Consider the following 18033-nt stretch of genomic DNA (forward strand, 5'->3'; position numbering starts at 1 on the left):
AATTTTGTAAACGTTGCTATGGCAATGCCTTTTCATAACTATACAGACCACGACTGTTTCTGTCTGCAGCCATTTGTGCTTCGCAGTTGAAAGTTGCCAACAGCACTGGCAGGTATCAGGGATTTCCTTAAGTGATTCAACTGTATGAGTGGCTTAGTTGTAAAGAAATAATGTATTAAAGCTTTATGCATGATGCGGCAGTTTTTCATGCGTCTCAGTGTTTACGACATCATACTTCCTGAGCTATATTTGTTAATAGGATATTGTTTTGTAGGTGAACTTGGCGGCATATGTGGATACCGTCTGTGAAATTTATTGAAATATGGTCAGTAGCACAGAAGTAATACGTTTAAACAACAAGCATGATATGGTAGTTTGCAACTTCATATCTCTTGAACTATGTTAAGTAGGTGGTTTTAACCCCCCCCCCCCCCCCCCCCTCCTTGTGACTGTCGCCTGATGGTAAGGGATATGTGTACCAAGTCTGGTTGAAATTGTTCCATTGGTTTTGGAGGAGATGTGGTAAAAAGCACCTACCTACCTACACCCCCCCCCCCCCCACACACACACAAATATATCCGTTTTTATAAAATGCGTAGATTATTATTATTATTATTATTATTATTAATCTACTTCATTAGACAGTCATCTTGAATTCGTCATAACCTCAGACCCAAGATGACAGTCATTCATCTTATTGTTTTTCATTTAAGACAAATGTTTCTCCTCATTTCTCTTAGTCCAGGACAATGTTTATTCAACAATCAGGCATGAGCTGACAATGTTTTATAACACAAAGTCCCAAACGTTACAACAGCTGCTCTTCAGACGTTCCAATTTTGTATGTCTGGTGATTGAATGACTAGTCCTCCTATATCTCTTCTGCAATTCAAGTAGCAGAGTATTCTTGTTTCTGGTTTCAAGTCAAGATGTTGAATATGTGTTCTGTCCATTTCAAGTCATTCATTTATCATAAGTTCCATCAAATAAACTGTGTGTCGATAATATTTAGTATTTTTTCTTGTTTTCCTTTTTTATGTAGATCCTATTTTTTTTATAATTTGAACCCAATGTATTGTTTGTCTTTTCATTCTTCTTTCGTTAGTAAACGTCTCTCAGAGAGGATAACACAACTGTGATAGATACTTACATACATTAGCAATATGAGGTATGTAACAAAAACTATTTGATATTTATGGAAAAGAATTTTTGGATAATGTTTGAGAGTAACGAAACCATGTCTCCCTATAAATTATACAATGAGTTTTTGTATTAACTTTCATAGCCAAACAAAGTATGGGATATGGACAAATGGTATATAAAACTGACCAGTGTGAAGCCCAGTTATGCAAAAAAGGGTGAAAGTAATCAAGCTACACTACTGGCCATTAAAATTGCTACACCATGAAGATGATGTGCTACAGACATGAAATTTAACCAACAGGAAGAAGATGCTGTGATATGCAAATGATTAGCTTTTCAGAGCATTCACACAAGATTGGTGCCGGTGGTGACACCTACAATGTGCTGACATGAGGAAAGTTTCCAACCAATTTCTCATACACACAGCAGCTGACCGGTGTTGCCTGGTGAAACATTGTTGTGATGCCTCGAGTAAGGAGAAGAAATGCGTACCATCACGTTTCCGACTTTGACAAAGGTTGGATTGTAGCCTATCGCTATTGCAGTTTATCATATAGCAACATTGCTACTCGCGTTGGTCGAGATCCAATGACTGTTAGCAGAATATGTAATTAATGGGTTCAGGAGGGTAATACGGAACGCCGTATTGGATCCCAAAGGCCTTGTATCACTACCAGTTGAGATGACAGGCATCTTATCCACATGGCTGTAACGATTGTGCAGCCACGTCTCGATCCCTGAGTCAACAGATGGGGACGTTTGCAAGACAACAACCATCTGCACGAACAGTTTGACGAGTTTGCAGCAGCATGGACTATCAGCTCGGAGACCATGGCTGCGGTTACCCTTGATGCTGCATCACAGACAGGAGTGCTTGCGATGGTGTAATCAACGACAAACCTGAGCACGAATGGCAAAACATCATTTTTTTGGATGAATCCAGATTCTGTTTGCAGCATCATGATGGTTGCATCCGTGTTTGGCGACATCGCTGTGAACACATATTGGAAGCGTGTATTAGTCATCGCCATACTGGCATTTTAACCAGTGTGATGGTATGGGGTGCCATTGGTTACACGTCTCGGTCACCCCTTGTTCGCATTGACGGCTCTTTGAACAGTGGATGTTACATTTCAGATGTGTTACGACCCGTGGCTCTATCCTTCATTCGATCCCTGCGAAACCCTACATTTCAGCAGGATAATGCACGACCACATGTTGCAGGTCCTGTACGGGCCTTTCTGAATACAGAAAATGTTCGACTGCTGCCCTGGCCAGCACATTTTCCAGATCTCTCACCAATTCTAAACGTCTGGTCAATGGTGGCCGAGCAAATGGCTCATCACAATACGCCAGTCACTACTCTTGATGAACTGTGATATCGTGTTGAAGCTGCATGGGCAGCTGTACCTTTATACACCATCCAAGCTCTGTTTGACTCAATGCCCAGGTGTATCAATCCCGTTATTACGGCCAGAGGTGGTTGTTCTAGGTTCTGATTTCTCAGGATCTATGCACCCAAATTGCGTGAAAATGTCATCACATGTCAGTTCTAGTATAATTAGTGTAATTAATAAAAATTTAACTATCAATTTGAGGGATATTTTTGTCCAAATTTTCATAGGCAAACATGGAGTGGCAAATAAACAAACTGGGTATCATACAGACCAGTGTGAGGTGTAGTTTTGAAGGAAAAAAATTGGTTGCTCGAAGAAAATCAGGGTAATTAAAAAAACTCTTTAGAAATTTTGCACACAAAAAGTTACATTAGTGTCATATTTAACTGTCAAAATGACTTCCTTTGATTCATGACTCATGGATGGTTCCAAACTTCCATATGTCAACATCCTGTACTGGCACATCCATTATATGTATTCCCGTAGAGGAAAAACATTTCACTTGAAAGCCGTTTGCCCAGTGTCAGCGATAAGTATGATATCATTCTGGATTTTCGATTGTTTGAATAATGCAGTGTCTGTTTTATTCTGAATTATAATGTAAAGTTCCTTCAGACATGCGTGCATGTCCAAAGGAACAGGCCCTGCAGTGACTACAGCTGTCATGGGTAGTGAGTCATGCTCGGGTAGCCAAATGGTAAGGCAAGCACTCACAATAAGTGGGAAATCTGCACTCAAATCCAGTCTGAGACAAATTTTCATTGTCGTCATTCCATTACACAGATGATAGTCCATATTCGCAACTGCGAATACATTCATGTATTTCAGGTACTGGAATGTCGCAGAACACTCTTTAAATTCTTGGAATCTAAATTAAATATTGAACTCTAAATTCTCATCAGCACCTTGTTTGTTGTGCATGATTTTGAGCATCACTGAAAGGTGCATCAAATGTGTGTCTAATCTATTTTATTTCAAACTTAGACAAATTATTCCATAAAAAGTTGGGACATATTTTTTAATGCTTTGGGTGGTTTAGAAAGCTATTTCAAATTTTATGGCTTTTGCTCCAAGTCATGCTTATTTAATCCATTGGCTGTAACCCATTCACCCAAGTATTTAAAACTAATGACATGTTTTATTACTATATTCCTGCTATATCTAAATCTGTATGTTGCCTAAGTATCTGTCTTACAGTTATACGATCTACCTGAAATTTTCTGGTGTCTCCTGGCCTCTTCATGTACACATCCTTAAAAAACTTGTCTGCAATGATTTAATTGTGTTTTGTGCAACATTCTACTAAATGGCTTCTCCTTTCATTCCTTTCCTCCAGTCTATGTTCTCCTATTTTTTCCCCTTCCGTTCATTTTCCAGTCACTCACTGCACCTAAATTTTTGTCTGCCTCAAAAATCTGAGTAATATCTTGTATGTCATCACACTTCCTTTCCATTTCCTTATCAACTGCAGACCTAATAGGCACACAAACTTTTACCACTGTGGTATTTCTTGGCTCAATGTCTATCTTGGCTATAATAATGAGTTAACTAGGCTGTAAACACTAGCTCACCTGCACTGTCATTTTCTTATTAATTATCTAATCCTACTCCCTTGTTACCCATTTCTTTTTGTACTGATAACCATTGTTACCTGACCATAAATCTAGTTGTGCCTGTCCCAACACTCTACTAATTCCCACTACATTTAAGCTCAAATTATTAATTTTTCTTTTTAAATTCTATAACCTCCCTAGCCAACTAAGGGATCTAACATTCCACACTGCTCCACAAAATGTCAGATATGTTTTTCTGTTGACAACATCCTCTTGAGCAGTCCATGCCAGGAGATCTGAATGGGGAACTATTGTGCCTCCAGAATACTTTAGCCATGGGGATGCCATCATCATTAAATCATAAAGCAAAGTTGCATGTCTTCCTGGTTGGTACCGTTGGGCCTTCCAAGGCCTGTTCGGATGGAGTTTGTCCTCAGTAAATAGCACAAACCGATGTTGATGCACTCTTCAGGCTTTCTACAGGGTAACAAGCTAGCATTCGATAAAAATGAGGATTTTTATACCAAGCTCTAGGAGCACAGCTGTGATTTTTCAGTAATACCATGTACAGTTGCACAACACGACAGCCCCACACTCTACAAAAGGCAGCCTAAGACTGTGTTAAGACTGTGTCCCAGGAGGGCCGACCCTGCTCCAAAGATGCCACTGATGATAATTTTACAGTGAAACAAGCTCTTTCTAGTCGACGTAGTGCTGAGGCTTAATACAAGCCCGCAGAAATGTTGAGTTATTATTCTCAACATTTTACATTATGGTCCAAGTTTGTTACACATAAACCACCTGACTAAAACCCAAATGAGGCAGGTAGCATTCCAATGAGTTTAACGGCTGAAAATTACAAATGCAAGCAAAGAACTCATCCATACTTGGCCCATATGTGAAAAAACATAAGCCAGCTCTATGAATACATCCACAAAATTTTGCTGGGCCATTCATGAATATCATGTGACTGGCACTGAAACATACATTCTCCAATTTTCCATACAGTGTCAGAATGTTTCCTACTATCACCTACATCATAATTCAAGCAATATTCATCTGTGAGTTAACATATAAATGTGATACATAATGGACCACAATTAACACAAAGTATTTTGTGGAGTCCTACAAAAACATCAAACATGTGATGATCTGTATTTTTCACCTACAGGAAAGGCAGAGGAGTTTGTATTGCCTCAACAGAAACTGACAGAAATTGACAGGGAGATCTCAACAAAGGCAGCAAAAATCTGTTCATCAGAACATACTGAACCAGACAAGCCACAACAAGATAATCCTCAGAATACAGCCATGGATCTCATTGCAGTAGCAACATCTCATGCCTGCAGACCACCTACATCACTCCCTGATGTGGAAATGCAGAGGATGGACACCAGGTGGAAGAAACTGTTACACTATGGCCCCCAGCAACAGCACCATTCAGTGCCACAAGCACCACTTACAGCAGTGAACACCCCTGTCCCACAAACACCTTCCCCCCACCACCTAAGTAGAACCAACAACAGCAGCAGTGGAACCATTAATGGTCAGCTGTAGGGGAGCAGGCCTAGTACCAATAGAAACCTCAGACAGCAGTGAGCTCAGCTGACAGGTTTGATTCTGTGTCTCATTGGCTCAGCTAACCCACTTTATTTGCCATGCTTATTCTCGAAATTTGTTGATTTCTTGTAACTATCAAGCTGTAATATTCAAACAATGGAAAATATGAGACTGCAGTCGTGTGTATGTGTGTGTGTGTGTGTGTGTGTGTGTGTGTGTGTGTGTGTTTTTTCTACTTTTGACAAATGCCTTACAGATCACAGAGGGAGAGAGATTAATTGCTTAGGTGCACATATATTTCTGACCATATCAACTGCAATATATGCCTGCATATATATATATATATATATATATATATATATATATGTGTGTGTGTGTGTGTGTGTGTGTGTGTGTTTGGCAGTCTTTGACTGGGAAAATGGAAGAAAACTGGCAGAAGTGACAGAAGTGAGAGACAAAACTGATCCTGGATTCACTGCATAAAAAAGGGAAAGGCGATAAATAGGAAGCTGTGTCACTCAGTTGTGGGTGACATCAAAATCTCGTTGTGGATCAAAACAAGGCTTTTACATATGGCATGCAACATGCACTGATTAGCCGAAACATAGTGACCACTGCCTTTAAACTGAATGCTGAATGGTGGTGTTTGGAATGTTACTGCTCAACCATGGTACCATTTCCTTGAATGTGATCTGTCAGCCATATGTTCGTAATTAGCTTCAAATATTTTCTTTATGGACTCCCGGTGCTCCTTGAAGTTGTAGTCCTGCTATGCAATGCCACTTGTAATTATATCGAACTTCTTCACCATTTGCACGAACATGCTATTATAATGGAAGATTATGTTTGCTACTCACTAGCTACGAAGTCACAGAACCACTTCTTTTCAAAATCCTTATGCGTTTAACAGTTCCCATAACATTTTCAACCCATCAATTAAACATTTACATTTAAGCTCTTAATAATCAGATTCATTGACTGACAGATCATTAGTATCCCAAATTAAAGAAATATTTATAATTAATTAAGTTATTTTATAAAATCTTGTTTTGATTTTCTTAAGAAACTACAGCCACTGCCGTCCTGACCTCTTTTTCTTTGGTGTCCATGATACCCCCAAGTCACAACGTCAAAGTGTAAATGGTCCCTTATCACCAATAAAACACTCCCCCTCCGTCACGCCTTGTGGCTGTACTGTGCTAATATTTGCATTTCATATTTGTGCATTGATAAAAAATGTGCACACCATATGCGGTCTCCACTCTTCTACTACTACTACTACTACCACCACCACCACCACCACAAATTAAGGTTTCTATGCAACCATCTTTCATTGGCACAGTAGAAAGGAATTGGCATGTGTTGCTACCTTGAATAAGCATATGTGCCACTGCACATTGTTGACATGGTGTAGTAAGGGAAGTACATAAGTTGAGCACAAATGAATGGAGAATCATTGTAGTAATGATACAGGTGACAAATGGGGAAACTGACTGGAAAAAGTGACTTTGGCAAAAGGCACATTGATATGGACCATTGCCTGGGGACAAGGCTCTCGGAAATGGCCAAGCTGGTTGGTTGTGGTTGAAGGATGGTGAAACCACATTCAGATGACAAGGTGTTGTATATCCACATCTCATCACAGAATGTGAATGTCAGAGGGTTCCCTATTCTGTAAAGCAGGATAGGCATCAATATGTGCCAGTTCTGATGACAGAGTGCAGTGCTGGTGCAGGCATACATGTTTCAGAGAATCACATTCAATGCACATTGTTGAACATGAGGCTGCAGAATACCCATAGGTGTCCTCATGAAATCACCAACTACGATGCAGTGGGCAAGGGATCATTACGGATTGGACCATGGATAAATGACAAATTGGTTGGATGAATCACATTTCTTCTTCCACCAAGTCAATGGTCATGTCATCCAGGCCAATGGCTGCTTTAAACATGTGCCATAGTAGACTCAGGCCAGTAGATGCCATATTAAGCTGTGGGGAACAGTCACCTGCATTACCATGGGCCTCTGGAAGTAATTGAAGGCACCATAACAGCTGCAGACTACATGAAAACTATTGCAGACCACCTGTATCCTTCAGTACCTGATGTCTTTCCCAATGGCATTGACTTCTTCCAGCAGGATAACTGTCACGAGGTCAGAATTGTGCTACAGTGGTTTGAGGAGCATGACGGTGAACTTACACTGGTGCTTCGTCCAGCAAATTTGCCTAAACTGAACCTGACACGACACAGATGGGTCACTATCAGGCACCAGCCCCTTATCCACACATGAGCAGCGCCTAATTTATAGGAAATGCATGAGCTCTGCATATATATCTGGGCCACATACCTCTGGAAATCTACCAAGGCCCTGCTGAATCCATGCCATACGAAAATGCTGCTGTAGTGCATTCCAAATGTGGACCAACATGCTATTAAGGAGGAGGTCATCATGTCTGGTTGTCTACATATATGACTCAATTTGCTAATATCATGGATTTTATCATCCAATGTTTTTTTCAAATTTCTGGTATGTCCCAGGCTCATAATTTAGAGAATTTTTTAAATGTCATCTTGCTGTCTGCTCCATTTTGCATTTAAATGCCATTAATTACATACACAAATGTTGTAGACAATCTAGCTTACCTTTTGCAGATCTTGATCCACACCTTCTGATACAGCATGCATTGTTGCACACACATCATCCATAACAGAAAATAGTCCAGGTGGCCGTTTACTTTCTATTAAATCACACACTACTTTGTTATTAAAGTAGTCTATGGGTGTCCACTGTATGTTCTCAGACATGTACTCCTCCTGTAACAAATTTTTTTTAATGTGATCAGATAAGTAATGGAAGTTCCAAACAAACTGCAAAGTGAGCATCAGAAACAAAGCAAATATGAATGAGAATGAAATAATAAATAAGTTAAACAGAACAGACATCGTTCATTTAGAATGGTTCACACAATAAGCACTTCAGTTTCAGTAAGAGTAAGGCATTATTCGATAATAGTATCACACAAACATAAAATGCAGTATTAGCTACAAAGAAGATGCCTGATCGCTTATCACTACCTGTTATGAAGTGAATTCTTTTTCTCAAACTCAGGTATAAAATTAATGGGTCGTCCCAAAAGAAAGCTTCTATTGTTTCCATATGTTTTATCAGATTTACACATGCCTGACAGCAATATAGAGATGCAAAACAAATACTGCTCATGAAAATGGCACCATTCCCCAATGCAAAAAATGTCATCCACCCCCTTTTATGACCCAACTGAGCTTGGGAGGACACTGATGCATTTTGGAACAGAGTGTAGAGGCATCTTTGTTCATATCATTCTCTCTCTCAACTCTGAAGAGAGATGATATTCTCTCTCTCTCTCTCTCTCTCTCTCTCTCTCTCTCTCTCTCTCTCTCTCTCTCTCTCTCTCTGTGTGTGTGTGTGTGTGTGTGTGTGTGTGTGTGTGTGTGTGTGTGTGTGTGTGTGTGTGTGTGTGTGTCCTCTGATTAATTCAAAAATTCACTTTTTGGTATCTGTATCTTACTCTTGCACTGTTGGTCTTACATCCTGCAAATAAATCATGACCTAACAACTTAGTATTGAATTATTTCTTCATAAACTAAGTACATTTTGAGGTGTTATGGTTGAAGCATGAAGTGCTTGACAATATCCAGCAACTAGTTTCACCAATGAATTTAATGAGACTTAAGAAGAATTAGTCAGTCCCCAATTCCCTTTCACTTTACATAATCTTCATCCCAATTTGTTAGCACCAAGAAGGGCTTGGTGCTTTTCATATTCCCTTGCTGATGTTAGATCACATATTTCTTGTGGTTTGGTGGGTGTATCCATTGAATGAAGTGGTTGGGGTACCATGTAGCACAGATTCTGATCCACTAATGTTCACAAATCATCTACATGTACAAGCAGCGTATGCTATTCTCCCATTTACCACCATACTTTTTATAACATTGTAATACTAATTATGTGTGAGTTATGTCATTAATTGTCTCAGTTTCAAATCAAAATAGAAATGATTGATTGTTGAGCACATTCTACCAGTGCATAAGCAGTCCATTCTACAGCCAAAGCACTGATTTTTCCCTAAGGCAAAATAGCTACAAAACGTAATGATACTGAAGCAAAATATCCATTCAGTATCTGATTTCATATGTATAACCACTATCTTCTGATACAAAAGAGAAATGGCACAAGAGAAATGCAGCAGACTATCATGTGAGATCTGCAAGGGCATTCTGGGAAGTAATGCCTCCAAATTTCTTATGAGAAAACAATTAAAGCTTTTTAAATAAAACAAATGCTATTAACATTCTACACAACAGTGAACCCAAGGCACTGGATTGTTGCAGATGTTGAAGGCTCATATGGTCTGGCATTGTCATGCATGGACGAGCTCTTCAAATTCGATACTCTGTTCAGCATGCTGTTTCTTTCATCTTATATATGTGGCAATTCATAGCCGTTTAGTGGCAGAGAGCTGCAAATATGTAGACATGAAGAATAAAGATTTAGAATGTAAATACTATTTATTTTACCTAAAAAGCTTTAAAAGTTTTCACATAAAAATAATTCCAGAGGCATTACTTTTCAGCAAACCCTTGTATGTATCGTACAAGTGAGGAGCAGTGCTACTGAGATCTCTTATTATACGCATATTTTGCATTATTCTACTCCAACTTGGCTAAAGTAATTCTGAAGGCACAAAATTAAATTGCAAAAGAAAGCTGTTTGATACAGTGCAGGGCTTGAGTCAAAGATCAGTTGAAGACTGTAACCATTTGTATATTGTATTCTCTGAGGTGAATGTAGGGACCAGCCCATCCATTGCCTAAAAAAGTGTATGGGGAAATTGCCTAAAACACACACTCAGCTAGTTGGTGTAAAACCTGCAGTTGTTAATCCTCTATGTGGATTTGACCTGGGTCTGCTCACTTCATTGTCTGCACGTTATGCTATTTGAGCAGGTCACGCAACAGACTGTTTAACATGATCATAATTCATGTAGCATACCTATTTTATATTATTTTCTTCTGTTTCTTACCATAGCTCTAATTATTGAATAATTTAGTGGATGTCACGGATTGCAAGTATAAATACTAAAAGCTGAATAAAGCATCTGACATTGAAACAATAAAGTGTCCAATTAAGAGGTACAGATGTTTAACAAATCTGTGTGAAATAAGATGCTGTAGATTTTATTTCAACATGCAAATGAGATTAGTCAAAAATTCATAGATGAAAACACAATCGTTAAAATTAGAAAGAGAGAAATTGGCTAATACGTATAAAGAACACATATGAGCACAAACTGCTTCTATTACAAGAACTTGAAATTTTGAATGATTCAGTTCTTTACATGTAAGTTCAAAAGGTGATAATCTTCTTCAAATTATGGAAACAAAGAGAAAGGTTTTATGAACATGTCCCATTTGCAATCATTAAGTATGGAGCATTACACACACTGAAAATTCTAAATGGTATACCTCTGTACACTCATAGTTTGAACTCAGCTGTTACACATACCACCACCCAGTCTTCTTTATTATCACAACATAGGTAAGATAAGGGGTGGTTTGCTACGGAAAGCAAGAAAAGGACGCCAAATTTCTCTAAATTTGAACTTGGTATGCTTTCAGAGCTGGTGGGTTGTAATGTTATCTTCTAGTAAGTGATCTACAGGTATTTCCGAATTTTCAGACTTAGGTCTGCAGGCACAGTTATGAAATATTGTACTATCACACACAGGGCAGATCACCGAGCCACCGTATTCCGTATTATTAAACTGTAGTCAGTGATGGTTTGACAGTTACGTGAAAAATATGGTTTTCTATTGTGGAGAAGTTCCGCATTGTGTCCCCCAGGAGACTTAATCATCACCTGAGAACAATCCAGTGTAGCAATGACTCCAGGAAATTCAGCCGGTGTGCTGCTGAAACCAACCATCATGGAGTATAATTCTGCTTGAGAAGGAAAATTTGCCGGCCGCGGTGGCCGTGCGGTTCTGGCGCTGCAGTCCAGAACCGCGGGACTGCTACAGTCGCAGGTTCGAATCCTGCCTTGGGCATGGGTGTGTGTGATGTCCTTAGGTTAGTTAGGTTTAAGTAGTTCTAAGTTCTAGGGGACTTATGACCTAAGATGTTGAGTCCCATAGTGCTCAGAGCCATTTGAACCATTTTGAAGGAAAATTTATGTATTGAGGAGATACTGCTGCTATGATCCCTGATACAACACTGATAATTCTTTGCACTGTTGAAGTATATACATTAACACTGGCACAAATGGCTATATTAAATGCATCAGTTGCATAAGCCATTAATGTCATCATAAGGCTGTTCATGGGCGAGACAGGAAATTACAACCTATCGTAGATTTGACTTATAACCAGAAAGTTTCTTTTGTAACACAAACTCACTCTTCATATTTCCTGTCCCCCTCATTTTCGAAGTGATTTCCTCTTTCCAAAACTACACCAATACGGTTGCGGCGACATTTTACAGGGTCAAGTTGTAACATTTCTTCATCCTCTATGCCAGGGGTGTCCATCCCACGGTCCGCATGCAGTCCAAAGCAATTATCAATGTGGCCCACGGAACAAGCATCTATCACACGATCAGTTGAAAGAACACAAAGTTACGTTTACGTAAAGTTATGGCAAACTGAGTATTTTAATCTGCTCCTGCCACACGATGCTATTGTGTCATTGGTTCACCTTTTTCTTCTTTATAGCAGTTATTCTTAACAGTGAGTAATGTTAAGGATATTATATGCAGCTCAAAAATGCTCGCCTTCTTCTCATGTGGGCCAGATAAGCTAAAAGGTTGGGTACCCCTGCTCTATGCCATCCAAAACATCAAAATGTACCGCTGTCTTGTGTGTTTATTTTAAAGGCAATCACTTCAAGATAATCGACCCTCTGACCTCAGTCAACTTTAACAGCAATCAACTCCCTCAATTAACATTAATTGAGGTTGGTGCAGCGAATTTTGCGTTGGCCAGGGTTAGATGCCCACTTGACAACAGCTAACTTTTAATCGACGTTGATGCAATCAGCCCTAAGTACAGCACTGCAGGGAATTAATCCGGATCCGTTTCGGAGTAAATCTGTGGGACACTATCTAGTGTAAGTTGTCTCACGTGCCACACACCGTCAAGAGCGTGTGGATTCTGGCCAAAACCCTGAGGCCTTGACGCCACAGGAAGCTCCGAAGCACTGACGAAAGGAATGTTTCACGCTGCATATTGCTGACTATGGGTCATGAAGTTGATCAGTACTAAGAGTTCCGTGCGACTTTAAACCGTCCCTTGCGACGACAAGTAATTTTTTTTTTTTTTTTTTTGCCGGGGGGGGGGGGGGGGGGGGGGGTTTCAGTAGCAAACTGCGATCGCTCCCGCCCCCGCATCCCCACTCCCAAACCCTGAATCCGCGTTCGACGGCTCTTGTGTTTGTGGACATTCTCCTTGGCTCGCCTCCAGTTCCCTCGAGTACCTCGGTAAACAGGAACGGAGGTCAGCACAACGTCAGGCGTAATTAGTTATGACCCGGTGTTGCGCGTGATCTCAGACACGGCGCCAGGTCGCTCCTGCTGAGATGGCAGGGCGTGGTCGCCCCCTGCCGTTGCGCACTTCCTCGTTTCTTTGGCGCCGCGGCTCGCCTGCGTCCGTCCAGCCCCGTCTCCCTCGCCGCGCTGCTCTGATTGCCCACTGACCGCTCGGCACAGCAGCCCCGCCTCGTCGCGAAAGTAAAAGTGGTCGCGCCGACGACACGCAATACGTACGCGGAAACCTGATCTGCGGCCGGATAACGACCACGCTGACCGTAATACTGCGCCCGTGCCCGTGGAGCAAGCACATTCCAGGCACAGCAACAATATCAAAATCTTTGATTCCGTAGAGTAGGAATATCTGTGACATGATCAAGGCGTACTGCGCATGATAGGTCTGGTGCTCTAGTGGTAAAGTGCTTGCCTGAAAACCGAGAGGTCGTGGGATCGAGTCTCCGGTTCACCTTTAATCTAGTCCTCACCTCTGAACTAGCTGAGAAGCCACCATGAACGACACGTGGTTCCCTCTCCCAGGTTGGATAACGGGGGTAGATTGGGAACACCCAAGTTGCCGAAATGGCGTCCAATTAATAGACAAGCACCTGGCCATTGAGCCACACGAAATTATTATTGTTATCCTGCGCATGTCGCCAATATCGAACTGAAAGTCACGTGACCTTGATATGACGCTGTTGTTTACATTTCGAGCTAAGACCATGACTAACAAATTGCGGTTTCTTCCTTCATTTCATACAGTAACAATGCTGAACCGTTGCTGCTATGGATGCAAATCGAAATTTGTCAAACGGGAAATGCAAGTTGTCTTAGGTAGTTACACCACGAAAGTGTAATCATAGGCATTACGAGGCGCTTTATACACTTCTTAACATAGACACACAGCGTTATGAAGGCATAAAATCATACGGCTAATTTATGTGATTGTATGAGACAAATGTTAGATGCAGTGTTGCTGGTCAATCCGTTGAATGTGTATTTCGAGCGACGTTCACCTGCAGGTGCGATTTATAAGTGACACTGGGTCACTATCCCCAGATTACAGATATCTCCAACCCATTGTGCTTACTTTAGTCACAATAAGAAACTGTAATACTAGAACCTATGGCGTGAAGAATGAGGAAGTGAGTTTAAGGCTTCCGTTTTCTATAAGGATAAGCTAAGATTAACATATGGCACCAGAAAGTAAAAACGGAATAACTTTGTCTCTACAAATATTTTCAGTGTGAGAAATCGCTAATTCAGTCCAAATGTTCGATCAAAATACGACGTTTCTCGGAACACTTTCACTTTGATGTACTTGGAAGCCATTTTGCAATGCCACCGTAGCGTAATTTATTAACAAACCGAAATTCGAAAATACGATCAAATGCAGTACAAAAAAAATTTAAGCCAAGTTCATCCCAGGCATCGCATGTACAAAGTTTACGGTTCTTCTGAACGAGATACGTCTCCACTAGTGAAGTAACGACATTCAAAATCTGCAGAAGGCTTGTGGACAAACCTCACGCTGTGGTACTATTACTTGACTTTTGAGAACCAATGTAAGTTTACGACAAAAATGTCAATGACATTTCTACTCTCTCAGTAATCCTCTCGAACAGCTGTATTGAACTAAAAGTTGTTTCGTATTTGTATGCAACACTGGAAAATATTTCTGTTTATGTTCAACATCGGCTATAGAACCTGCCGTCATCAATCCGAATGCTCATTCGTACACCACAGTGCTTTACAACCCATGGCCGGCCGGGGTGGTCGAGCGGTTCTAGGCGCTGCAGTCTGCAACCGCGCGACCGCTACGGTCGCAGGTTCGAATCATGTCTCGGGCATGGATGTGTGTGATGTCCTTAGGTTAGTTAGGTTTAAGTAGTTCTAAGTTCTAGGGGACTGATGACCTCCGAAGTTAAGTCCCATAGTGCTCGGAGCCATTTTTTTTACTTCCCATAGTTCTCCTGGATTTTGTATCTCCTTGCTTTTCTCCGCCCTTTGAACTAAACTAACCCAGACAACAATCGCGAGACCTACAGATTGAACTGAACTACTAACCTCTAGTCAGACTGGCATTTTTCTCATTAAAAATTCATTCCTAAAAGGGGTATGTGACGGGAAAAAATTCTACGACAGACCAACGCATGGCAAGCGCTGATTAGGAAGTTAGAAACATAAATAACAGCTCCTCCTTAATTACAGTCATTCTGACTTGTGTCTGACCCCTTAATCTTTCTTTCCCTTTTTGTGTAAGTACAAGGGTGTACGCAGCGGCCACGAAAAAAAAATCTTCGTAAGCTGAGTACGGATCCTGCTCGCCAAGCAGAAGTGACGACTCAGTATCAGAGAAAGCCTGGACATGTAATGGGATACTCGCTAACAGTAACTATTTCGTCAACTCATCGCGAAGCTGAGCGAGTTGACTATAGCACAGCGCGGTGGTTAAAATTAAACGTTCGCTGTTCGAGAGGGCTCCCATGCAAAATGAGTGATCGTTGGACAATGAAACTTTGCGTAAAGATTTGTAAGGACAGGTGGAAGAGAAATATAACGAATAAACTTTTGAAAGAAACACATTTTAATTTTCACGCGAAAGGGTAACGTTTGTTGATTGCGTACCATGTTTACGTTCCAGATCACAAACGTTGCTCAATGTGACGACCAGGACAGCCTGGAACCGCGTTAGAGATTGCTCTACTGCTACCCGAAACATCTCAGGTGGGATGCTGACTACACCCTCGCTACGGACATCTTCAACCTCCAAGTGTGTTAAGAGTCCCGTTGATAAACAGTGTCCTTCAGGTAACCCCACAGACAGAAATCACTCTTGTTCAAATCTGGTTATCTTGGTGGTCAGAGAGTTTGGAACAATCGGCCAATGATTCGGTTTTCTCCAAATGTGTTACGGAATGACCGAGTGACCTCACGACCAATGTAAACCACTTCTCTCCCGCAGAGCAGGGATCAAAGCAGATTACAGTAACGTGTGCCGTTCACGCTGCATGTCCTTGGTTCTTGGAGTGCGAGTTCCGTATTAGCATCGGTGCCTAACGCCAAGTCATGACAGTAACACTGCTAAGAACGCAAATCCTGCAGTGTATATTGTGAACATCATTCTTATTAAGTTCGGCACTCATACGATAAACAGTTTTTCTACGATGGCTCAAATAGCGAAATTTTTATTATAACCATACCGTAATTTAGTGTTGGGCTTATAAGAAGTTAGCAATATAATGAGACCGTTATCAGCACCGGATACAAAATGCTACGCCAATGCTATCGCCATCTTAGACAAGTCAGTATCAAAATTATTGAAATAGCCCCAAATAGCCTATCATCATCGTCGTCGTTGTCTTATCTGTATCTTTTTAATCGACGTCCTTTCCTTTCTAATTTCTTTTATTATTTGTTCATTCCATTTTCTTTCAGTCCAGACTGTTTATATGGCTTTCCTCCATGCCCACATCCCTACCGCTTTTTCTTCTCATTTCCCCAGAGTCCATCCTTCACTACCATAGCTTAAAAAGCTACGAATAAATGTCTTGATGTTTCTTTCTTGTTTCTATACTACAGTGGTCGTTTGTTAATAAATTATTCTTATTTCTGAATGCATTTTTAGTCATTTCAATTCTTATGATATCCATTAACTATTGTTACCGCACTTACCAAGTAACACTTGGGAAAGTACAATCTCAGTTAACTAAATGATATGAAATACAGCCGTCAGTTAAATAAATTACATGAAAGCAAGGCTTTCCTATCCGCAAGAGTACTCACCATGTCCCCAGTTACGTAGGCTGGCTCATCCGAGGCCGTAAGGGATCGTCATCCACTAATTTCTAATTTTTTGGCCTATTCAAAAGCTAAGCACTGTACTCGATCATGAAAATAATGTAAAAGAAGTCATTTCTCGGTTGTTAGCAATATTATGTAATGCATAAATCAAACATTAGTTTTTGTTTCTGTGTGACAACATTTCTACTGTTCCTCCTTTTCTGTTTAATGCATCTATGGAACCCAATATCGTAATGAGTGTAGACAGAAGGACCAAGATACATGCTGAGAATATAAAACAATAGTTTCGATTAGACAGTTGTGTTTTTGACGCGGTGAACTACCGCCAATCCTCTCCAAAATAGCGTTTTCACTTGAAATAAAATTGTTACTTAGTGTTTCTGTAATGCCGCATACATATGTAAATTCTTGTGCACCTTGCTTCCATCTGTAAGAGATGTGTGCGCTATTGATGCTGGTTATTAGCACCTATACAGTGGCGAGCAAAACTTAAGGACGAAAATAACTTTCGCATGATGCGTTATTCCCAAGAAACGTAACTCGATGAAACTTGGCATACAAAGAAGGAACTGCTGCAGTACAGTAAAGAAGGTAAATACGAGGAATACGCAATGATCCGGAGAGAAATTTTATTCGAAGACAATAATTACATTGCAGTCACCGTGACTTTTGATCGTGCCCTGGACATTACAAAAGGCGGAACATGATTCTTAAAAGGGTGAGCTGCTCCACGTACTGTGTTCGATGCTGTCGGCTCTGCCATCCATAAAAATGAAGCAGGAGCGAACGCACACCTGAAAAAACGTACACGGGGAAGGAGTAAACTGCCTCAATAACGCTGACCGGTGAATGTACTCTGTTCAAAGACCTGGAGGTGAGTACTTCCATGTAACATTATGCCTCGCCACGGCCTAACATCTGGAACAACAAAACAATTTATTCGAAAATGTTCCTCGGCGCATTACCTCTTCCCGCCTCTCGCGATATGAAAGTACGTGGAGTTATCGAACA

General features: G+C 40.7%; 1 protein-coding gene across 2 annotated transcripts in view; it reads right to left on the reverse strand.

Moving 5' to 3' along the window:
• Positions 1–18033, reverse strand: part of LOC124615360 (unconventional myosin-Ie-like) — a 384348-nt gene that overhangs the window by 91547 nt on the left and 274768 nt on the right. For both annotated transcript variants that reach the window (XM_047143176.1, XM_047143175.1), the window contains one exon: positions 8302–8472. In XM_047143176.1, the coding sequence (XP_046999132.1) occupies positions 8302–8472 (171 nt within the window). The remainder of the gene's footprint in view (positions 1–8301; positions 8473–18033) is intronic.

This window comes from Schistocerca americana, chromosome 5, assembly GCF_021461395.2.
Source record: "Schistocerca americana isolate TAMUIC-IGC-003095 chromosome 5, iqSchAmer2.1, whole genome shotgun sequence".
Lineage (NCBI taxonomy): Eukaryota > Metazoa > Arthropoda > Insecta > Orthoptera > Acrididae > Schistocerca > Schistocerca americana.